The sequence below is a fragment of the Sturnus vulgaris genome, chromosome 14, assembly GCF_052056855.1.
Source record: "Sturnus vulgaris isolate bStuVul1 chromosome 14, bStuVul1.hap1, whole genome shotgun sequence".
Classification (NCBI taxonomy): domain Eukaryota; kingdom Metazoa; phylum Chordata; class Aves; order Passeriformes; family Sturnidae; genus Sturnus; species Sturnus vulgaris.
In genome coordinates this window covers 4,428,296-4,451,186 of record NC_142256.1, presented here as the reverse complement: position 1 = coordinate 4,451,186, position 22,891 = coordinate 4,428,296, and the positions used below count along the sequence as shown (strand labels likewise).

Genomic DNA, 22,891 nt, shown 5'->3' with positions numbered 1-22,891 from the left:
GAGCTGCCTCCCGAGGAGCTGGGTCAGGGCTGCTCCAGGGGGGCTTTTTGGGGAGGTTTGGGGTCCAGTGGGGGCCTTGGGGTGCAGGGCTGTGCTCAGCAGCTGCTTGTGGTTGGAAAAGCCTCCCTTGGGCTGCAGGAAACACCTCAGGGTGTTGTGCCAGGCCCCTGGCACAGGCTGGGTGTGCTTTAATCCTGCCTGGAGTAAATAAATCCCAGAGTGTGTCAGACGGCCTGGGATGGACCTGGGGAGGAGCTGTTGACAGCTTCCACCTCCTCCCTCCCTGCTTTCTGTGCCTTCTTGTCCTTCCTCTGCCTTTACTACTGCTAAAGCCAGAATCTATTTCAGGTTACCACAGGGTTACACCCAGAGAAGTATTTCATGCTACTGCCAGGTGTATCTTCCACAAATAGCTCTAAATTGTTGTAAACAAATATGAAATAAAGGTAAATATTAAATAAAGATAAATTCAATAAAGATAAATATTAAATAAAGATAAATTAAATAAAGAGGAACTCCTGCAGCTGCTGCTGAAGGGGCTTCTCTATTTCAGGCTTTGGTTTTCTGGAGAGAGAAAGGGGCAAATGTGCATTTGGCCTCTCCTGGGTCTGTTTTATTAAAAAAAAAAGGCAGAATCAGGTTAATTTCGTGGATGTTTATTATGAGGATCATAGAGGAACCCAAAGTGGGGCTGGCTTAGCCAGGGGAGAGACACCCCATGGATCTCAGCTGGGAATGGTGTCCTTGGTGTCTGGCTGAGACATCTCAAAGGAGCTGGAGGGAAGAGGAGGGGGCACATGCTGAGCATCCAAATTGTTCCCTGGCAGGGTGGGAATTGCCCTGGCAGAGGTGCCCAGAGCAGCTGGGGCTGCCCCTGGATCCCTGGGAATGTCCAAGGCCAGGCTGGATGGGGCTTGGAGCAGCCTGGGACAGTGGGAGGTGGAACAGGATAATCTTAGAGTTCCCTTTCCACCCAAACCATTCTGTTAATCCATGGAAATCCAGGAGGAATTAAGGCTTAAAATCTTCAGGCTGAGGCCATAAAGGGAGTTTTGAGAGGGCTCTCAAATGCTTTTCTGGATGGGGACCCCACCAGAGCCTCCCCCTGAACCCAGCAAGAACCCAAGGTTGGATCTTTCTTAACATCCCATAAAACACAGGAGAGTTTCCACATCCTGCTCCTTTCACTTCAAGATGTACAAATTCACGTGGAAAATAGGAATTTATGTGGAAAATAGGAATAAAGGACCTACCTGACTTTGTCTGTCCAAGAGCCATCATTGTCCTTGTGCCAGCCCTGAGTCCTTTGATCTGCAAAAGAAAAATCTGTGCCCAGATCAGGAGAAGGAGGGAGAGGCACCAAGGATGGGGTGTGGGATTTAGGATTCAGTCCCTGGGGTGTGGGATTTAGGATTCAGTCCCTGGGATTCTGGATTTGGGATTTGGTTTGGGTTTCCCAGGGAAGGGAAACACTCAGTGGGAACCGCTGCCCACGGGGGCTTCACAAAAACCAAATAAAGCTTTTTGAAATGACTCCAGTGGCTGCTGGGTGGAGCGGGGACCCTGAGGAAGAGGAGGAAGGAGCGGACTCACAGCAGAGGCCGATGGCCAGGAGCGGCAGGGCTGCCACGGCCGCCGTGCTGGCCACCAGGATGGTGACATCCATGAACTCCGTGCATCCTCCTTCTGCCACCGGCGACAACAGAGCAGGGCAGCCAAGGGAGGAGGGCAGGATGCCACCACGAAAGCACAAACACACAAAAAATAGGAAATAAAACAGACGGAGGACGTTGAAACTGAGCTTTGCTCCTGCCAAGATCTCCCTTCCCCGAAACTCCCGGGGGGGGTGGGTTTGGTTTTGGGGGTGTGAGAGGAGCTGAAGGGAGGTGGGGGCTGCTCGAGGCGTGGCTTGGGTCACCCCCGAGGGTCTGTGCTCACCGTGGCGCTGGTGGATGCTCTTGATGAGGAAGGAGCTGCTGAGCACCACGGCCACCACGGCGCCGGGCGCGGCGTAGCCCATGGTGCGCTGGGCTGCAGGGACGGGGTGAGGGCGAGGAAAAAGGGTGACAAGAGCTGTGGGTGCAGGGCTGGCCTCAGCCGGGCACTGCGGAGCGACCCGCAGCACTTCTCATCTTAAAAATTAGGGGTGATGTTCAGGGTGGAGTAAGCCCCGTGGAGCAGTTTGGTCCGTCATGGTGGGACCCCCTCACCTTTTCTGCTCTTCAGATGGCTGAAATCTGCCGGCTGGAAAATCACGGTGGTGGCAACCAGGAAGGTGACCACGGTGAGGTAGCTCAGGGTGATCTCAGGGAGGATCACAGCCACGGAAGGGCCTGAGAGACAAAGGGACAGAGCAGAGACCCCGATGTCCCCATGCCCACCCCTCCTGGAGCCCCGCATCGCATCCCTTCCCCACCCTCCTCTGACTCCCGGCCTTTCCTTGCAGCCTCTGCATTCTCTGATCACTTTGTCCTGCTGGGACTCATCCTGGGAAAGGGCTCTGGGGAAAGGGCAATAACTGGATTAATTCATTAATTTGGGGGGCGTGTATTGCACGTGGAGCTCCAGGCTCCCCCAGAGCTGGAGATCACACATGGGTCACACATGGAGCACACACGGATCCTGTACTGACCCAGATGTGTCTCTCCCCCCCACCCCATGGTGTGACCCCCCCCCCCGTCCCTCCCTGCCTTCCTCTCTGGGCTCTCATCTCCCCTGGGGTCTGTCCCCCCTCCCTCCAAACCCCCCCAGCCCCTCTGACCTTCCTCCCACATCCAGAGGACGCCGGCGGTGCCCTCCAGGATGCAGGCGATGCACACCAGCCCGCAGGTGTAGCAGCTGAGCCACCTCCAGAGCTCCCCCCCTAAATCCCAGAGCACAGGGGGGTGACTGCAGTGACCCCGGCAATCCCTGCCAGCCATCACCCCTGCCCACCCTATAGAACATCCCAGCATTTGGGGGTTCCCAGGGCAATGCTCTTTGCTCTCCCCCCCAGACAAGGGAAATGGGGTCCTGCTCCTCACTACTCACTTATCCTGAGCTTTTGGGACTGGCAGACGGGAATAATTAACCCCCAGGCCGAGATTACAGCGAACACCACGGCGACCACGGACATCCTCAGGGTGTGCTTCAAACGCCGGGAGAGACCTGGAAAAGAGAGACCCCGAGGGGCAGAGCCAGGACCAGCAGGACCAGCAGGACCAGCAGGACCAGCAGGACACCAACAGGACCAGCCCCCCCAGCTCTGGTGGCCACAGGAATCCTCCATCACCAGGACAGATCCCGTTTATTTGCCAGATCCCATTAATTTGGTGGCCAAACCCACTCCATGCCATGCCCAGCCTGGGCTGGGTGCTCCCCACGGGCTCCCTGGCTCCCTCCTGCCCTTGTCCTGCTCAGCATCACCTTGGCCATGGTGGTTTTGGAGTTGCCCCAAGAGGGAACCCCCAAAACTCCTGCCAAGGGCTGTGCCCTGGTGGGGTCAGAGGTGGGAATTGCTGCTCATCATCCCATGGGGCAGCCCCTGGCATCCCTGGGACCTCAGGGGATGGAGACAGGGATGGGGTGGGATCACTGAGGGAAGGCTGGGGAGCAGGAGGAGCAGTGGGAGGTGAGACCTTCAATGGTGACCTCCAGGGAGGTTTCCTGCCAGCTGATGCCGTTGCTGGCGTTGCAGGAATAGGAGCCACAGTCCGACCTCTTGGCTGGCCTCAGGTACAGAACGCTGCAGCTGCTGGACAGCCACGAGACTCTGTCTGGGCTCAGGGGCTGCCCATCCTTCCTCCAGGTGATGCTGCCCACTCTGCCCTCTGCCACCTCACACACAACCCGGCCAGTGGCCCGAGCCACGAGGCTGCTGGCCCAGAGCTGAGGGCGGGACACGGGCTCTGGAAAGGGAACAGAAACTCCTGTCAGACACAGAATCACAAAACGGTTTGGGCTGGAGGGACCTTAAAGTCCATCCAGTGCCACCCCGGGGCACATCCCACTGTCCCAGGCTGCTCCAACCTGGCCTTGGACACCTCCAGGGGCAGCCACAGCTGCTCTGGGCACCTGTGCCAGTGACCGTGACCCAGAGCATCCCTGGTGGCCCTTGGGCTGCAATTGCCACCACAGCCACAGTGTGGTCACAGCTGCCTTTCCCTTGGGAAATCCATCCTGCTGCTGTGCTTTCAGGACTGTTTTTTTTTCCAGTTGAATCATTGCTTGTAATGGATGTGGATAAATAGACTTTGAAATGTGCCAGGAAATGAGGAAATAGCAGATCCCACTTGGGTCGTGTGTGTTTGGAGGAGAGGCCCAGGGCTGCGGTGGCACTGTGGCCATGGAGTGGCTGGTGGGAGCTGGATAAACCAGAGCACATTAAGGGAATTGCTGGCAGAATTCTGGGGAGGGGCTTTGGGGCCTCTCAAGCGCCTCTGGTCTCTGTGGTGGCAGCTGGCGCCTGCAGAGGACAAACGGGACAGGCTGGCCTGAGGGGTGGTGGCTTCTGCAGAAACCTCAGCTCTGTTGGCTCTGCCGGGTGCCTGGGAGAGGGACCCTGCAGGTGGCAGAGTCACCAGAGTGCCACCAGCCCCTCCCTTATCCCTCTGGTCCCTCCATCCCCATCACCCCACTGGTTCTTCCATGCTGTTACTGGTCCCTCCATCCCTGCACTGGAATGTGGGAAACGAGGGAGGGAGGGAATTGTCTTTCCAGGATGGAACTTGTCCCTTTGTCCCTTTGTCCCTCTGTCCCCTGGAAGGTCTCACAGGGCGGCACTTCCAGATCTGCTCCCCCAGGACAGGTTGGGAACCTCCTCCCAAGGTCTCTTGGTGCCGTCTCCACTCGTGACAGACGCAGACAAGCTCAGGACTCCCCATCCGAGGAATCCCCTCTGCCAGCGCCTTGCCCTGCTCGGATCCATCACCCCCCTCCCACCCCCAGCACTCACGGAGCACTTCCAGCTGGAATTCCAGGCTCTCCCTGCCTCCTGTCACTCTGTAGGTGCCACTGTCGCTTTCCTGGACATCCTCCAGCAGGAGAGATCCGTTGGATGGGTGGAAAACTGCTCGTCCTGCATAGGGAGCGTGCAGGGCTGGGGGCAGGACCCCCCCCCGGTGCTGCACGATGGGGCGGGGGCCGCTGCCATTGAGGAATTCCCAGCACAAGGAATCGCTGCGGGTGAAGTTCTCCAGCCCAGGGAGCAGCACCGAGGATCCCACAGCGGCGGCTTTGAGGACAGGTCCTGGTGCTGCCAGAGCCCGAGGGAAGAGCACGAGCAGCCCTGGAGGGAGGAGAGGGGAGGGGATGGGGCTGGGGGCTCTGCTCTGCTCTGAGCCCATGGAATGAGCTTCTCCCACCCGAGTTTTTGTCTCACTGACCTCATTCCCGTGGCTCATTCCCAGTTCACGGAGCCCTGGCAAAGTTTGGGTTGGAAAGGAGCTCAAAGCTCTTCTCATTCCAGCTCTGCCATCCACAGGGACACCTGACACAGGGACCAGGCTGTTCCCATCCCTGCCTTTGAGCACTTCCAGGGTGGGACAACCACAAAATTCCTAATTTTTTTTAGGGCTGAAGGTGTCCTGGATGCAGCCCAATCTTCCCGAAATTTCTGTCCCTGTCACGACCTGGCCTCTGGCAGGAGCTCCAGGATTTGAGGAGGAGCTGCTGTGGGAAGGTCCCGGTGCCAGAGCCCCCTCCCCAGTTCAGAGGATTCCAGGGATGGGGGAAGGGTCTGGCAGGGATCCTCCAGGCTGTGTTTGCTCTCAGCCCTGTCCCGATAAGCAGCTGTTCCCTGCATTCCCTCTGCACCTGCCAGGCCCTGGAAACTCCTGCTGCTCCCCGGGGATGCTGCAGCACAGGGGGAGGGAAACCAGGTGTGACAATGCAGGTGAAGTCAAGTTCATCAGGTAATTTTAATTTCTCACTCTTACAACCTTGAAAGGCAGCGACTTTCACGGCTTCCTGCCCCCCAAACTGTAGGGTCAGGAGGAATAAAATACAATTTAATGACTAAAAATTCTTTTTCTCTGAAAATTTTCTTTTTTTTCTGCTGAGAAAACACTATTTACAGAGAGCAGAACAACAAGCTGAAGGAAAGAGGAAAACACTTCATCTTTTGCAGCTGCAATGGCCAAAACTCATCCTTACAGACACTGAGAGCTCACTGACACCATCCCAAAATCAAGCTGCAGGGTAATGAGCTTCCTTTCTGTTTTAGGTGCTCAGCCTGAACATCTTTGTGGTTTGGGTCCAGCACAGGGCTCAGAGCAGCTGTGGCTGCCCCGTCCCTGGAAGTGCCCCAGGCCAGCTTGGACAGGGCTTGGAGCAGCCTGGGGGTGGAATGGGATGAGCTTCAGGGTCCTTTTCAACCCAAACCCTCCTGTTATTCCACGGTTTGTGTTTCTAGGGAGCACAGTGAAAACGCTCACATGAGTTTAACTTGTGGCTTTAAAAACATCAATTATTTTTATATATCTCTTTTTAACACAAACACAGATATTAACATATAAAATTTGTGGTTTTAAAAACATCAACTACTTTTACATATCTATTTTTAACACGCAGATATTAACATAAATACTGATATTTATGTGTGAGTACATCTATCACCCCACTATAAACCTGGCTGCAGCAGATTTGATTTGATTTGATTTTAGGAGCTGTGCGTGGCTTTTCCACCTCCTCTCTGCTTGGACAAACGCTTTGCCTTTTACCCACCTAAAAGCTCCCCGTGCTCGGCTCCAGAGGGGTTTGGAAGGGGTGAGGAGCCCCCATCCCATCCCAGCCCTGCCTCCTTACCTGCCAGGAGCACCCAGGTGTTTCCCAGCAGCTCCCGGGGACGGCACAGCGGCATCTGCCAAGGGAAAGCAGCCCCGGCTTGTCCCGGTTTAAAACATCCCCGACAATCCCGAGCCGTGCCGGGGCAGCAGGGGAGGCTGTACCGTGGCTTTCCAGCCCTGGGATGGATTCTCGCTGCCTCCCCCCCGCTATTCCCAGCCTGTTTTCCTGCCGCTGCCTCCTCTTCCTCCGCGATTCCCCTCCCAGGCTCCTCCCGGGAGTGGCAGCAGCGCAGCGCCCGCTCCTGTCCCTGCTCCTGCTCCTGTCCCTGTCCCTGCTCCTCTTCTTGATCCTGATCCTGCTCCTGTCCCTATCCCTGTTCGTGATCCTGTCCCTGCTCCTGCTCCTGTCCCCACTCCCGCTCCTTTCCCTGTCCCCGTTCCTGTCCCCGCTCCCCCGGGAAGGATCTGCCCGTGGCTCCCGCACCGCGCTGGGATCCATCGGGGGCTCTGCCGGGCAGGGCAGGGGTCGCACAGGAATAAAAATTCCAGGGGACATCGGCCCATCCATCTCCCCGGCCGATGATCCATCCCCATCCCTCTCCCAGCGCCTGCAGCAGAGCTGGGACTCGCCCCCAGCCCGGAGCAGCTTTTTCCTTCAGCCCTGGTGTGCTGCGATCATCTACACCCCGCAGGCTTTCTGCAAAGTTTTCTTTCTGCAGTTTATACTCCTGCACCACATCCACAGCTCCTAAAAATCCTTCGGAACCCTCTGAGCAGCAATTCCTGCGCTTCTCCCGAGGGATGGAGACACGGCAGCGGCACCGGGAGCCCCGAGCCCGCCCGGGGACGGCACTCGAGGGACTCCGAAAAGCGAATTTCTGGCATTTTGGAAGGGAAAGGGCGGAGCAGCGCTCGGGGGTGGGATCAGCCCAGTACGGGAACACCCAGCGCGTTCCCCGCCGCTTCCAGCAGGGAACGCTCGAATCTTTTTTTCTTTCCTTGCCTGTGGAAGGGAGTGGCTTTGTCCCCTTCAAAAACTGGAGGTGGAACAGGAGGGATCCTTTCTTTTGCTGGGCTCACCCCAGCGGGAATCTCCCCGCAGGTCCCAGCTGCCACCACTGCCACCTCCCACCTCTGTCCCAGGGACCTTTTGGGGGTAAATACCCTTCCTGTGGGCAAACCATTCTCTTTTCGTACAATCTTTTATTAATATCATCGTGATTATTGCGATTTCTTCAGTAAATTGTGACTCCAACTCAGAATCTCTCCCAGTGTTCTTCTCCCACTGTGGAAAGAGGTTGGCTGGAGGGGGTTTGATTTTCCTGCTGGATTTTAAAACTGGTTCCTGCTGGGATCCAAGGCTGCCTCTGGAGCTGTACCTGACAGAGGGCAGCTCACCTGGCACCACCTGCCCAGCTGGGCTCCCTCTGAGCCCTGCTGCCTCCCAGGGATGGCAAGGGAACCCCAGGACCGGGAGCATCGGGGAGCTGAGCCCACAGCAAGAGCAGCTGTCAGGAAAATCTGATTGCAGGAGATTTCAGGAGTGTCTTGGCACCACAATCTCGACATTGTTTGGATTAAACAAGGGCAGCAAGGTGAGCACCTGCACTGCCCTGAGGACACAGAGCAGCTCACACAGCACAGCCAGGGGTGAAGGGGCCCAGCCCTGCCCTAAGGTCTGCTCAGGGCAGAGGAACAGCCCAAAACAGATGGCAGAATGGAAAATTCTGTAACAGCCCAAGAGAAATGGCAGAATAAAAAATTCTGTAACAGCCCAAAAGATGTGGCAAAATGAAAAATTCTGTAACAGCAGGATTTGCTTTTGTTCCTCACCCCGTGGCCCTCCAGTGTGGCACAGGAGCTGAAAGGCACCTCTGAGTTACATTCAGAGTGGGATAATTTTGGGAAAGAATCCACCCAAAGAGTGAGGTTCATGCAGCAGAGTGTGATGATGAACTAACACCAACTCCTTAAAAAAAAGATGGGACAGGAGGCACCGTGGGAGGTTTGCCAGGAGTCCTGGGGCTGCTGAGCCTCAACACAAGTGCAGTGAACAGGCAGAGGGAACAGCAGCATGGCAGTGCTGCAAGTCAAGGAAAAGTGAGAATTCCAGCCCTCATTTATCATCATCTCTGCTTCCCTTGTCCTTCTCCAAGCTAACCCTTCTCAGAAATTCCCAAAGTACACCAGGATCTCTCCAGGCCCTCTCTCAGGCAGCTTGGCTTGGATCAGTGGTAAGAGACAGGATCCCAGAGGTTTCCATTCTGCTCTGCTGAAAATCCCCTAAAATTGGCAGCCCAAAAAAAAAAAGGCCAAACAGGGAATAATGCAAAGCTTCCAAATCCTGAAGGCACTTGTTGGAGGAGCACTTCCATGGTGGGATTAACCAGGACTGAGCCACCCTGGCTGGGAGCATGGACAGCCTGTGCTCAAAATCCCAAAAAACCAATCCCAAACCTTTGGTTTCCACCTGCCCCCTGTCCTGAGCAGCCCTGGGAGCTGCCTGGGGAGGGTGGAGGTGTCTGAGGTATTGCAGTGTCATTGCTGGGGTGAGGCACTGAACAGAGGGCTGGAGCACCTGGGGAGGCACCAGCTCACCTGGCCAGGTGTGGCACTGAGGGGCTGGGGGCTCCTGCCTGTCCCAGGGTGGCGCTGAGGGGCTCCTGTCTTCCCCAGGGGTGGCACTGAAGAACTCCTGGTGCTCCCAGGGTGGCACTGAGGGGCTTCTGGCTCTCCTGGCAGTGGGACTGGGGGGCTCCTGCCTCTCCCAAGACTGGGACTGGGGGCTCCTGGTGCTCCCAGGGTGGCACAGAGGGACTTCTGCCTCTTCCTAAAATGGGCCTGAGGGCTCCTGGCTCTCCTGGCAGTGGGACTGGGGGGGCTCCTGGCTCTCCCAAAACTGGGACTGGGGGCTCCTGGTGCTCCCAGGGTGGCACAGAGGGACTTCTGCCTCTTCCTAAAATGGGCCTGGGGGCTCCTGGCAGTGGGACTGGGAGGTTCCTGGCTCTCCTGGCAGTGGGACTGGGGGACTCCTGGCTCTCCTGGCAGTGGGACTGGGGACTCCTGGCTGTCCCCAGGCTGGGCCTGGGGGCTGCTGGCCCCGTGCAGGGCTGGCCTAGGCCTGCAGCCCCAGCAGGCGGGCCGTGTTGAGCACGTCGTCCCTGGTCAGGTAACAGCCACAGAGCTGCCGGTAGCCCGTGAACGCCTCCCGGCCGTGCAGGACACGCCAGTTATCCACAAACAGCGCCTGCAGGACACGGAAAAGCTCATCAGGAGGACAGCAGCCACAGCAGGCAGGGTCCCGGGCATCCCTGGAGACTGGAAGAGCAGGTAAAGGTGTGCCACGGTGGGCACGAGCCTCCTGCTCCACCTGGCACAGGTGAGGCCACAGGCAGCTGTCCCCCAGGGGCCAGCACAGCTCTTTATGGAGCCAGCCCACAAACACATTTTGGGGTTTCTTTCCTTTCTACTGGAGAGGAAACACTTCACCAGCAATAGACAGTGGCCAGCTCATGACTGAATCCCAGAATGCTTGGGTTGGAAGGAACCTTCAAGCCCATCTGGTTGCACCCTCTGCCATGGGCAGGGACACCTTCCACCATCCCAGGTTACTCCAAGCCCCGTGGAACCTGGCTCTGAACATTTCCAGGGATGGGGCAGCTCCAAGCTCCTGCCTCTGTGCTGTCACTTACCCATGTAAGGGCTCAAACATAACCTCAGAAGTGTAATTTCTTCTGGAAGAAATGAAACCTGAACATTTAAGTGTTCTGGCCTCTTTGCTCCTGAGGATTCTCATCTCAGGCTGGAAACTGGGATTAACTTTCCTCTGAGGCAGAGCTTGAACTGAACATCTCTGCCTCACCCGGGAGCTGATACTGCTTTAGGACAGCAGAACACCCAGGCAGAGTGTGTGTTAATGAACTGCTGTTAATGCTGGAGCACCCAGACCGAGGGATATGGCAGCACCCAGCCACGAGCACACCCACGGAGCACCCTGCCCTTCTCCCTGCTCCAAACCCCACAGGATTCAGCTCCAAATCCCAGCCTGGACCAGCCCCAGAGGACGCAGCTCCAGGTCCCACCTTGCCCGGTTTCAGCTTGACCCAGAGCTCGTTGTGGGGCCGGCGCAGCTCGGCGGTGAGGGCGCGGTGGGCGCGGTACCAGCGGCGCACCACGGAGTGCGGCACGGTGTTAATGACTGCACGGTCGTAATTGTTGTACCTGCAGGGACAGCAATGCCTCGCGTTTCAGCTTTTGTGCTTCTCAGCATCTCTGCTGCTCAGTGTGTAACTCTGAGCCTTCGTGTGAGGTGTCAGGGAGTTCTCTTCACACGGGAGTGACAAAACAATTCCTTTCCAGCTGGAGAATCAAGGACAACTGGTACCCAAAAATCAGAAACAACAGCGAGGGAAAGGGGGCTGAGACTTCATAGCCTGGGGCTGTGGGTGGATCATTGACCCCAATGTATAAATGAACCAAAACCTGTAAAAGTGTAAAACTCATGACCAGAATCCATCTGGGATTTGCTTTGGGTGCAGCTCTGGCCAGGCTCCTGCACTGCCCAAAGTGAATCCTTTCAATAAATACCTATTTTATCCCTTTCAATAAATACCTATTTTATCCCTTTCAATAAATTCCTATTTTATTCCTTCCAATAAATACCTTTTTTATCCCTTTTGCTCTGTCTAGTCTCTGCTCCAGGTCAGCCTTTCCAGGCAAGAGGAGAGACAAGACACTGCCCAAGAGAACCTCAGGAGCCTGTGGTGGTTATGGCTGTTTAAGGAAGGCTGCAGAGGTCACCAGAGAGGTTGTGCTGCCAGCACGGGACTTTTGGGAACACAGCACTGAGGAGTTTCCTATCAAGTGTACACCTGCTCCTCCTGGTTTTCCATGGAAAGAACGAGAGTTGCTCAGAGTGGAAGTGCAGAGCAGTGCTGGACAATCTCCAGACCTGAGCCAAACTGGAGTTTCAAAGCTCAGCCCAAGCTCCCTTTGGATGGGATCACTGTTCCCTCTCCCTGTTCCCTGCATGCCAGGATGGTTTCTAGGGGCTTCTCCAGAGTAGGGCTGAATTCTTCTGCATCCCCAATGGAATGGGATGAGAGCTTGGAGCTGAAGGGAGAATGCCAGGAGTGAAAAATCAAAGCTCAGCACTGACACCCATCTTTGTATCAGGGGTGCTGACACTTCCTCCAAAGCAGGAGGAACACAGGGTGCTCATCCCTGCTGCCCCAAGACACACTGGAACATGTACACAAAGACACAGCCCATGGAATCTTCTGGTGTCCTGGGGTGACTTTGTGATGTTTGTATCCCCAGTTGTCTGTTCTGTTGAATACTGAGTTCTGCAGCTTTAGGCCTGGTTCCAGGAGTGAAGGGGGAGAGCAGAGGTGCAGAGTTTGTTATCACAGACTGCCCTTGCTGCCCCCCATCCTTCACACAGCCTGTGCTTTCTGCAGTGCACAGCAGCACACAGCTCTCCTCTGCTTTTGGTTGGTTTTTCTGGCTGGCTGAGGCAGAGAAGTTCCCTGCACTGTGGTTTTTTCCTTTTTCTTGGAATTGTGTGAACCTGCTCTGGACTGAAAACCCAGAGGAGCACTGGGAGCTCACAGCTGTGTCCTACCAGGCCTGGCCTGGGCTGTGACATTTCCCAGCTCTGGAGGGACTGAGAACAGCCTGAGTGAGCTGGGCTGCGACCCAGGGAAGGGACCCTTCTGAATCTGTCATCTCTTCAGAGCAGAGAGAGGTTTTGCTGTTTAGTTTTGTTCATTTTTGTGCTGGGAAGTGCTTTGCCTGTTAAATAAACAGATTTTTCCCACTTCTCTCCAAGGAAATAATTCCCCAAAGTTAGGGGAGGGATTGCTTGAATCTGTTTCCTAAAGGGACCCCATTGAGAGGTTTCCTCCCTAAATTTGCCCATCTGGAAACCCCCACCACAAGGGTGTGTCCCCCCAGAGGCTCCTGGTGTTACCTGATGAGGTAAAGCTCGTTGTTCCAGGGGTACACGTTGAGCACGGGCCCCACTCCGATCATGTGGTTGTGGCAGTCGCCCACGTTCTCCACGTACTCGTGTTTGAGGGGCACCTTGGCCAGCAGCTCAAAGAGCTCTGGGGCCTGGAGCCTCACCTGCTCAGCTGCATGGAAGCCATCCACCAGCAGCGTCCTCCCACCTGTGCCCTCGTGCTTCAGGCAGTGGAACACCTGGATGCTGCACAGAGACAGAGCAATGAGTGTGGCTGCTGTGCCCTGTGTCCTCCCCAGGACACAGCCAGCTGGGCATGGATGCTCCCCCCACACCTGCTGCTGCCCCACACCCAGCCCCACGTGTTTTGTTGGTGAGGAGGCAGCAAACTGCCTGTGCTGCTGCTCGAACACAGGGACACGAGTCTGGGACATTTCAGGAGCTGCAGGATCAAAGTCACATCACCCAAAACCCAAACCCAGAGGCTGCCCCAGCCCTGAAGTGTCCAAGGACAGGCTGGGTGGGGCTCTGAGCAGGCTGGGACAGTGGGAGGTGTCCCTGCAGCAGCACATACCCACAGGGCTCCTGGAAGTAGGTGGTGTCTGTGTGCCTGTCCAGGGCCAGCTTGGTGTAGGCTGTGTCTCCCCGGGAGAAGTCAGAGGTGAAGTACCACATCCTGCCATAAATGGTCTCCCTGGAAAAGAGACACCACGGCTCAGGGGCTGTGTAAGGCACACCATCCTCTACGTTTGAGTTATCCCCCTCTGTCCCATGCACAAGAGTCATTAAAGCACAATGATTTCATGAAATTCACATTGTTAGGGATGGTGCTTCTGAGCCCTCTTCGGGAGTTCAGCTCCTCTTTTTGCTCCCCAAAAGGTTGGTGGTGATGAGCCTTCCCCTCCACACACACCAACCATCATCCCCAGACATGCAAGTGACACAAGAACTGCCGAAGTGCAGCCAGCCCTTACTTGTACCCACACAGGGCTGCCCAGGAATTCCATTTCTTCTTCCCAGAATCCTGTTTTCACTTCCTCCCCCTCCAACACACACAGGAGGGAAGGGACAGCAGGCAAGGCCAAACACAGCACTCAGGGGCTACAGGGAGAGGGAGCCTGGAGACCAAAGCTGGCTGGATATTCCCTGGAGCCCCTTGTTGCTCTTTGGAGTGACTGTTTATTAACAGGAATCCCTCCTTTCCCAATGGCTCCAGGCAAATCAAACTGTTCCCACAGCTGGACAGAGCCCCAAGCTCAGCCCCTGGCCTGCCATGCTGGTGGTGCTTTGCACAAACCCAAACCAACACCTCTCACTGTTTTTCTGCAGCAAGAGCTCCCACTGGTTTTTGATCTCCCTGGCTCCCAGGACCAGGCTGCCCTCACGACCCCTCAAGTCATAACAGGAAATGTCTCTCCTTGCAAAGCTCTGCTCTTCCCAGACAGCCACTTCCTTCAGTCCCTCCTCCCTGCACAGTCCCACTGGCACAAAAGTCACGGGATGCTCTGGGGGCAGCTCAGTAACTGAGTGATTCCCAGCTCTCCCATAAAGGAGGGTGGATCCCACACTGGGATGCTCCACCCCAGGCCGAGGGCAGCAGCCAGAGCATTTGTCTGCAAACCTGGCCATGCCACAAAAAACACAGGACAAGGAGGCAGCAGCTTTCCCAACAGAAAGAAAACAAGTTTACCCTTCCCAGGACAGCCCAGCTACCTGATTATGCTGATCCTCTTTGCCAAGATTTCCGTGTCCTCTTTGGTGGGAGGGACATTCTCCACAAAAGCAATCCCATACAACAAGAAGTTCTGCAGGAACTCCTTCAGGCCCTCGTGTGTCTGCAGGAAGTGCTGGCAGTCGATGGAGGGGACCTGGGCTTGCTGGTAGATGTCAGCATTCCAGAGGATCCGGGGGTGCATCACCTGCTGCTGCTGGCCCTCGTAGCTGTTCCTGGCCAGCCACTCCAGCCCGTAGCGAGTCACGTGCCCATCGGGCCCTGCCACAGGGACAGGGGCACAGTCACCAAAACCCCACTGGGATCGTGGCACCTGTCAGCCCAGGACTGCCTCACCCTTGTCACCAGTCTGGGGATGGCTCTTTGCACCCTGCTGCCACCCAAAATATGACCTGAAAGGCCACGAGGCCTAAAGGTGTTGTCACTGCTGCCACAACTCCAAATTCAGGGCAGCTGCTGCAACCCTCTCCAAATTCCCAGCTGCTCCATCTGCAGTGGTTTTGGTTTTTGTTGACAAGACTCCAAGGACAATCAAAGCTCTGAAGTCAAGCTCTCAAATAAAGGTAGAAAGGTTCTACCAAATAAAGGTTTTTCCACCAAAAGGAAGCAAGCAGCTGGGAAGGTGAGGAGAAATGGCAGAAAACGAGCACGGTGAGCAGGGCTGACAGCTGCTCACACAGGATGGGGAAGGAAAAGAGAAACAACTGTGTCATGGCCCATCTGTTCAGCACCTCACTGCTGGGGGAGTGTGACAACCCAGGCACTGCACACACACACACACACAAAGGGCTGGGGCAGGAAAACCACCCCACCCTGCTGCAGAGGTGTGCAGTGTTTAAAACCTGCTCACAGCTCAGCATCCTCCCAGATGTGGGATAATGCTCAGGCAGAAAGGGAGCTGGGGGTACTGGCTGACAGCTGGCTGAACGTGGGCCAGCAGTGTGCCTTGGTGGCCAAGCCAATGGCACCTGGATCAGGAATGGTGTGGCCAGCAGGAGCAGGGAGGTCATTCTTCACCTGTACTCAGCACAGGTGAGGCCACACCTCGAGTGCTGTGTCCAGTTCTGGCCCCTCAGTTTAGGAAGGATGTTGAGATGCTTGAGAGTGTCCAGAGGAGGCAACGAGGCTGGGGAGGGGCTTGGAACACAAACCCTGTGAGGAATGGCTGAGGGAGCTGGGGTTGTTTATCCTGGAGAAAAGGAGATTCAGGGGTGACCTTATCACTCTCTACAGCTCCTGAAAGGTGGCTGTGTCAGCTGGGCTTGGTCTCGTTCTCCAGGCAGCACTGACACAACCAGAGGACACAGCCTTAAGCTACATCAAGGGAAAATTAGGTTGGATATTAGGAAAAAGTTTTTCATGGAAAGAGTGATAAAATACTGGAATGGTTCTGCCCAGGGTGGTGGTGGAGTCACCATCCTTGGATGTGTTTAAAAAAAGCCTGGATGTGGAACTCAGTGCCACGGTCTGGGTTGGACTTGATCTTGAAGGTCTCTTCCAACCTGGTGATTCTGTGAATTCTGTGAATTCTGTCAACTCTGTGAATGCTGTGAATGCTGTGATTCTGTGAATTCTGTGAATGCTGTGATTCTGTGGATGCTGTGAATGCTGTGATTCTGTGAATGCTGCCCCCCCACCCCAGCAGGCACAGGAGATGCTCAGCACTCACAGGTGAGGAAGAGTGTGGTCTCATCCACCCTCACAGCCTGGGGCTGGATGTCCAGGTCCACGCTGGCCGTGTCCAGGCTGCGCTGGTTGGTCTTGGCGTTGTAGCAGGAGGCAGAGCGGCAGTGGTCCCGCAGCCACACGAAATCCAGGCGCATCACGGTGCTCCCGTACCTCAGCTCTGCAGGGAGGGGACACAGCGGCCTTTGGGGCAACAGGGAGGACAAACAAAGCCAAGAAGCGAAGCCCAGAGCCCACGGGGACGCTGTGGTAGCCCTTGATGTAAATTGTCACATTGCGGCGCCTTCGCTTTGGAGCCTCTGTGTGAAAGGCTCAGCAATTCCCTTTGCCTGCAAGTGACTCGGAGTACTGAGAGCTCACTGGCCTCAGCTGCAAAGGTGGGGCAGCAGAGGGGGGCACACACCAGAGCTGAGGGGGGCTCTGCCAGGGAGAGCCTGAGCATGGCACAGAAAATGGTGCCTGACAAGGCAAGGCTCAGTTTTTGTGCAGGAATCCCTGGGTTTGATTACTCATTTAGTAATCGTAGAAGACATTTGGGAATTCCTGCAGGGAACACGAGACACCCCCAGCGTGCACCCCTCTAACACAGGCTAGTTCAGAAGGAAAACATCCCGGGAACAAAGCTGGCAACCCTCCCTGCTGTCCCCGGGCACAGCAGGAACACCCACAGGCAGCACACCTACCGAGATGGTCCTGGTGCAGCTGCCAGGCACAGGGAGGGGACGCTGGGGCTGTGGGGTGGCAGCGAGCTGGGGTAGCCACGATGGTCCTGGGGGCTCGGGGTAGCCGTGGCCAGTGATGTCCAGGGCTGCCATGGCACCCCCGGAGCAGCCTCCCCAGCCTCTGGCACCACATCCTGGCAGCCAGCACACAGGGGACACGGTGACTCGGATGTGATGCTCTGTCCTAAAATCCAGCAGGACACAGCCCTGAGGAGACACAAAGGAGATCCTGTGAGGTTTGGGAGGCCCGGGCACAGCGTGCCCAGAGCAGCTGTGGCTGCCCTGGATGCCTGGCAGTGCCCAAGGCCAGGCTGGACACTGGGGCTGGAGCAGCCTGGGACAGTGGGAGGGACAGGGAAGGTGTCCCTGCCATGGCAGCGATGGAATGGGATGGGATTTAAGGTTTTCCTTCCAACCCAAGGCATTCCATGATTCTGTGATTTACCAGGCACAGCCATCCCAGGAGAGACAGCTGTGTTCAACACTTGGGTAAAACAGTGGCAAAGCCTCATCTCTGAAGGTTTTGCCCCCCCTTCCAGCACTCCCAGTTTGGATTCACCATTCCTGGATGGAACTGCAGCAATCATTAACCTTGGTTAGGGAAGCAATAACAGAGGAATCCAGTAATTAGGTCAGTTCTAGAAAAAGCAAGCAAAACAATGAGGAGGAGGACGAAGATCTCTGCTGCTGGTGAAGGACACAGCTGGCATGGAGGAGAAACCACCGTGATTAATTTTAGGATAGAGATTAGAAGGAGATTTCTCCCAGGGAAATTTGTAACAACTCTTCAGTGCAAAGAAAAAGAGCAAAAACCCTGACAAGTTTTAAGAGATGATGCCTCAGTCTAAATGCCTGTCATGTTTATGGATTTCTGGGGGCCAGGTCTAAACCCAGCAGGATTTTAAGAGCCCTTTGAAGTGCACTGCAATGTGGTCTCTCTGGATAAGACACAGGCTCAGAAAGCATTTCTTATCCTAGACTTCTGATTTTCCTTCGTTTTCTTATCTGGAGAGCCCAGGCACTGGAGCTGTGGCTGTCCAAGCTGCTCCTGCTCTGCACAGACCCCAGCAGCTGCTGATAACAACCAAATCCACAACCAAATCCACAGAGGTGCCACATTCCCAGCCAGAAACTTGTTAAAAGAATGCAGCCATCCCTAGGGAGAAAAAGTGGGAGCGTTTTTGAAGAGAAGGTTTGAGATGAAGGCACACTGACACACTTCAGCCACAGAACTCTTTCCAGGAGAATTTTCCCCACATCCAACCTAAACCTCCCCTGGTACAGCTTGAGGGTGTTTCCTCTTGTCCTATCCCTTGTTAACTGGGAGAAAATTCCAAACCTGTTGGCTCCAGCCTCCTTTTCCAAGATATCCATTTTCTGCTCCTGCTGCCCAGCTTTGAAAATCTGCTACAGGAAGAGGAATGAATTCCCATAACCAAGGGAATAAAACTCACAGCTACAAAATCCTGGAGCTGTCTTTGATGTTTATCAGCTTTAAAATCTTTAAGAAATTCCTTAAATCCCTGAACAGACTCACAAAGTTTATCTGAGAGAGGGAAACCCTGTCCAGTTTGGCTTTTGGATCCACTATCCCAGTGAGGGGTGGAAAACAGAAGGAATCTTGTTTGCACCCACAAACAGGACCCAAAATGCCAGGAAAGGCTCACCCACAAACCTGTTGGCACAAACTTCAGTTTGATTTTTCCACACACATTTCTTTTATCTCCTCCTCTCCCAGTACCAAAACTGAGCAGGGAATTAACACAGGTTAGTGACCTCATCAGGGACATCTCGTGCTGCTCTTTCTGGAACAAAACACCACAAGCAGCTCACTTAGAACCTTCAATTCAATCTTTCCAAGAGATACTAAAACTAAGAGGGGTTAAACCCCCCAAAATCTGTATGATTAGCGAGGATTTACAATTTTTGTGGTTTCATCAAAGCTAACAGCTGGATGAGCTATGTGAACTCTCTTCCTGCACCTCCTGCTACCTCACCTTTATGTTTTATGTGGTCCAGACACCTGGGCAGCAGTGAAATGAGAGAATTCCTGACAAAATTTCCCTCAGAATTCAAAGGGAAAGGGCAGGAGGGAACAAACATTAAATACTAAATAATAAAACTAAAAAATACTAAATAATAAAAATTATGTGTGCATAAACTCACATGGTGGGTGAGGTGCAGGCACAGAACCCACAGGGTGAAAAAGAGTGCTGGAGGGAAAAGCAGAAACCTCAAATCTGTTGTGGTTTGAGAAATTCCCATCAGTCTTTGGACAGGAAGGAGCAGAAAGGAAGGTTGGGTTTCCCAGGGGTTAACCCTAATCCTAACACTGCAGTTTGTCTCACAAGAAACATTTCAAGGAAACAAAACTGGGTTTAAGCTCTTTGAGGAAAAGCCACAGTCCCCATTCTGGGCAAAGGAAATGGTGAAAAAATGAGTGACCAAAAAGTTTCAGCAATGGGAACATCTAAGGAAGGAGAAACCCCACAAATCTGGAGGCTTTCACCAGATTTTAGCCAAACCCTCCTGGGAATGGGATGACCCTGCTGCCCTCCCTGCCCTGCTCCAGCCCCTCCAGCCTGTTTATCCAGCTCCTCTCAACAGAAAAAAAAAAAAAAATTAAAAATGGTGTTTTCTATTAAAAACACCTCAAACATTCAGCTGCTCACACTCACTCAGTTTTTACTTCTGGAGTAACGTGGCTGGAGCCAGGGTTTCTGATCCATATGGAACAGGGAGGTGTGAGCAGCACAACAGTCCCAAGTGAGGGAAAGGAATTTGGGTTTTGATCCTCTGGGATCCTTTAACCTGACAGTTCTCTCTGCAGTGAAGGAACACCAAAAAAAAAAGAGGAATTCTGCAAAGGCTGAGCTGCCCTGAGGGCTCTGCCAGAGCCAGAGGAGCCCAGAGCACAAGGCCAGGTGACAAACCAGATCCCCCAGGACGGCAGCACCTCTTGGACAGGACACAGGCAGAGTTTAACAGCCTGAGCTGACTCGGTTAATTACAATTAATTACCACAGAGACAAAAAGCAGACTGGCTGTTCCCTGCTGAGCTCCTGGCCTCACCCTGCAGACAACTCCATCAGATCTCAGCTGTCAGGAACCAGATTCCCCTTCCAGCCCTTCCCCACATGGGATTTCAATGAAATTAAGGAGCTAATAAAGACATCCCAGGCACTGCCAGCTTCACAGCTACTTCATTTTCCTGGAAGCAAAGGGAATTATCTGCACACCCCTCTCCCACAACCTTATTCCAGCCTCTTGTTTGCATTTTTGCCAAGAAAAGCCTTTCCAGGCCACACAGCTCAACAGAAACAACTTCTAATTCTGATTTTTTTTTGTTTGTTTGTTTTCCAGCAAAGCAGCCAGCCTTGATGGTAGAACCCCCCAAGAGGAGTTACTGCAATAAACTCTTAATTCTAAATCACATGATGCCCAGGGTCCTGCCTGGGCAAAGAGCAGCCAGGCAGCTCTCTGGGCAGGGAGGAGTTGTGTTTTTCCAGGGCTGCAGCCTTTCATTCCCTTTGGATGGGATGGCAATGCCTGTGTGTCCCCAGGCCTGGCTTTACCTGGGACCCTGCAGTGCTGGGCAGAGCTGGGGGATGCTGGAGAGAGCCTGCGGCTGGGCTTGGGGTGATGAAGGGATCACGGAGGTTCTCAGGGTCCTGAGGGAATCACGGAGGGCTCGGGGTGCTGAGGGGATCACAGAGGGTTCGGGTGCTGAGGGGATCACAGAGGGTTCGGGTTCTGACCTGGTCACGGTCGGGCCGTACCGGAGGGGATCCCGCAGTTTCTCCGCTGCCGCTCCGGGCTCTCGGCCGCTCCTTCCTCCTCTTCCTCCTCCAGCTCCCGCCGCCCACCAGGCCCAAAACGCCGCTCGGAGCTTTCCCACATGGGCCGCTGCTGCCCGAGGGAACCTCGGCGTCTCGGTGACTCTTTAAAGAGACAAAAAACAAGGAAAAAAAAAAAGCTACGTTGCAAACGGGTCCCTCCCCGAGCCCCGCGGGTAGCACCAGCCCCGCTCCGAGCACAGCCCCCGACCCACCTCGGCAGCTGCCCGGCCCCCGGCGCAGCCCCGGTGCCTCGGAGCGGCGCTGCCGGGCCCCCAGAGCCCGCGGGCGGCGGCGGGGCCGGGCCGGGAGCGGGGCCGGGGCCGCCTCAAGCCGCCCCGGGGCGGGGCCGCCGCCGCCATAGAGACGCGCGGGGCAGAGCGCCCGCAAACCATAGAGCCGGGGCGGGACGGGGCCGACGGCAAGCGGGACATGAACCGGGACAGGGCCGCCCCGGGAGGCGCCGCGGCTCCGGCGGCCGTTCCGGTCCGGGAGGCTGCGGGATGGAGCGCTGTAGGCGCACGGAGAGCGTGGAAGGGGCGGATGGAGCGCGGCCCCGCGGGCACGGCCGGTGCCGCCGGGGTGAGAGCAGCGCCAGCGGTGACGGCCGGGCCGCAGAGACGCGCTGCAGTGCTGCCCCCTGGCGGGCAGGAGGACTCACGGACAGCGGGAGCAGCGGCGCTGCCCCGGCCCTGTCACTGTTCCTGTCACTGTCACTGTTCCTGTCACTGTCACTGTTCCTGTCACTGTTCCTGTCCACTGTCACTGTTCCTGTCCACTGTCACTGTCCCCTGTCACGGTTCTGTCCCCTGTCACTGCCACTGATCCTCTCCCCTGTTATTGTAACTGTTCCTGTCCATTGTCACTGTCACTGTCCCTGCCTACCCCTTCCCCGTCGTCACTGTCCTCCCATCTCCAGTCCTGCTGCAGGTGATGTAGAGCAGGGGATACACAAACACACAAACACTCACACTCACACACTCACACACTCACACACTCACACTCACACTCACACTCACACACTCACACTCACACTCACACTCACACTCACACTCACACTCACACTCACCCAGGCACGCCGAGTGAGGGATCGAGGCAGAAGCAATCCAGCGCTGAGCAATCGACCGGCAGGCACAAGCAATGGAGCACCGAGTGATGGATCGTGCCAGGAGCGTGTAACGAGTGTGTAATGAGTGTGTAAATGAGTGTGTAACGAGTGTGTAATGAGTGTGTAATGAGTGTGTAACGAGTGTGCAAATGAGTGTACAATGAATGTGTAACGAGTGTGTAACGAGTGTGCAACGAGTGTGCAAATGAGTGTGTAATGAGTGTGTAAATGAGTGTGCAACGAGTGTGTAATGAGTGTGTAATGAGTGTGCAACGACTGTGTAACGAGTGTGTAACGAGTGTGTAATGAGTGTGTAATGAGTGTGCAAATGAGTGTGTGATGAGTGTGCAAATGAGTGTACAATGAGTGTGTAATGAGTGTGCAGTGAGTGTGTAATGAGCGTGTAACGAGTGTGTAATGACTGTGTAATGAGTGTGCAGTGTGTAACGAGTGTGTAAATGAGTGTGTAACGAGTGTGCAGATGAGTGTGCGAGGAGTGCACGATCAGTCGATCGCCGAGCAATCGATCGGCAGACTCGATCAATCGATCGCCGAGCAATCGATCGGCAGTCGCGATCAATCGATCGCCGAGCAAATCGATCGTCAGGCACGATCAATCGATCGCCGAGCAAATCGATCGGCAGTCGCGATCAATCGATCGCCGAGCAAATCGATCGGCAGGCGCGATCAGTCGATCGCCGAGCAATCGATCGGCAGGCGCGATCAGTCGATCGCCGAGCAATCGATCGGCAGTCGCGATCAATCGATCGCCGAGCAATCGATCGGCAGGCGCGAGCAATCGATCGCCGAGCAATCGATCGGCAGGCGCGATCAATCGATCGCCGAGCAAATCGATCGGCAGGCGCGATCAATCGATCGCCGAGCAAATCGATCGGCAGGCGCGATCAATCGATCGCCGAGCAAATCGATCGGCAGGCGCGATCAATCGATCGCCGAGCAATCGATCGGCAGTCGCGATCAATCGATCGCCGAGCAAATCGATCGGCAGTCGCGATCAGTCGATCGCCGAGCAATCGATCGACAGGCACAATCAATCGATCGCCGAGCAATCGATCGGCAG

General features: G+C 55.3%; 2 protein-coding genes across 5 annotated transcripts; both read right to left on the bottom strand.

Annotated features, from left to right (window-relative positions):
• Positions 1-640: 640 nt before the first annotated feature.
• On the bottom strand, positions 641-7,799 carry LOC106862177 (uncharacterized). Of its 2 annotated transcripts, none has more exons than XM_088173358.1 (10): positions 6,784-7,799; positions 4,934-5,266; positions 3,618-3,887; positions 3,031-3,147; positions 2,762-2,863; positions 2,211-2,333; positions 1,939-2,073; positions 1,594-1,686; positions 1,254-1,311; positions 641-774 (listed from the first exon to the last, which is right to left on the bottom strand). In XM_088173358.1, exons 1-10 carry the CDS (start codon positions 6,836-6,838, stop codon positions 726-728), a joined length of 1,335 nt encoding a protein of 444 aa, XP_088029484.1. In that variant the 5' UTR covers positions 6,839-7,799; the 3' UTR covers positions 641-725. The 2 variants fall into 2 exon arrangements, with proteins under 2 accessions (XP_088029484.1, XP_088029485.1); XM_088173359.1 differs by having other exon boundaries at positions 1,939-2,031.
• Positions 7,800-7,947: 148 nt separating this feature from the next.
• Positions 7,948-21,054, bottom strand: TMLHE (trimethyllysine hydroxylase, epsilon). Of its 3 annotated transcripts, none has more exons than XM_088173360.1 (10): positions 20,918-21,054; positions 20,625-20,807; positions 16,828-17,073; positions 16,128-16,304; positions 14,440-14,719; positions 13,301-13,420; positions 12,736-12,972; positions 10,847-10,985; positions 9,732-10,011; positions 7,948-9,669 (listed from the first exon to the last, which is right to left on the bottom strand). In XM_088173360.1, exons 3-9 carry the CDS (start codon positions 16,997-16,999, stop codon positions 9,880-9,882), a joined length of 1,257 nt encoding a protein of 418 aa, XP_088029486.1. In that variant the 5' UTR covers positions 17,000-17,073; positions 20,625-20,807; positions 20,918-21,054; the 3' UTR covers positions 7,948-9,669; positions 9,732-9,879. The 3 variants fall into 3 exon arrangements, with proteins under 3 accessions (XP_088029486.1, XP_088029487.1, XP_088029488.1); XM_088173361.1 differs by having other exon boundaries at positions 7,948-9,793; positions 9,826-10,011; XM_088173362.1 differs by having other exon boundaries at positions 20,646-20,807.
• Between the last annotated feature and the right edge of the window lie 1,837 nt (positions 21,055-22,891).

Bases quoted from the DNA above. Each gene is read 5' to 3' on its own strand.
- TMLHE (XM_088173360.1), bottom strand. From the start codon at position 16,999: ATGTGGTGCCAGAGGCTGGGGAGGCTGCTCCGGGGGTGCCATGGCAGC. The intron at 14,720-16,127 runs GTGAGTGCTGAG...TCCCTGTGGCAG, and splicing joins GACCACACTCTTCCTCACCT to GGCCCGATGGGCACGTGACT. The intron at 10,012-10,846 runs GTGGGACCTGGA...CGTGTCCTGCAG, and splicing joins TCAAGCTGAAACCGGGCAAG to GCGCTGTTTGTGGATAACTG.
- LOC106862177 (XM_088173358.1), bottom strand. From the start codon at position 6,838: ATGCCGCTGTGCCGTCCCCGGGAGCTGCTGGGAAACACCTGGGTGCTC. The intron at 3,148-3,617 runs GTCTCACCTCCC...TCTCTTTTCCAG, and splicing joins CCTGGAGGTCACCATTGAAG to GTCTCTCCCGGCGTTTGAAG. The intron at 775-1,253 runs GTAGGTCCTTTA...TCTTCCCTCCAG, and splicing joins TCTTGGACAGACAAAGTCAG to CTCCTTTGAGATGTCTCAGC.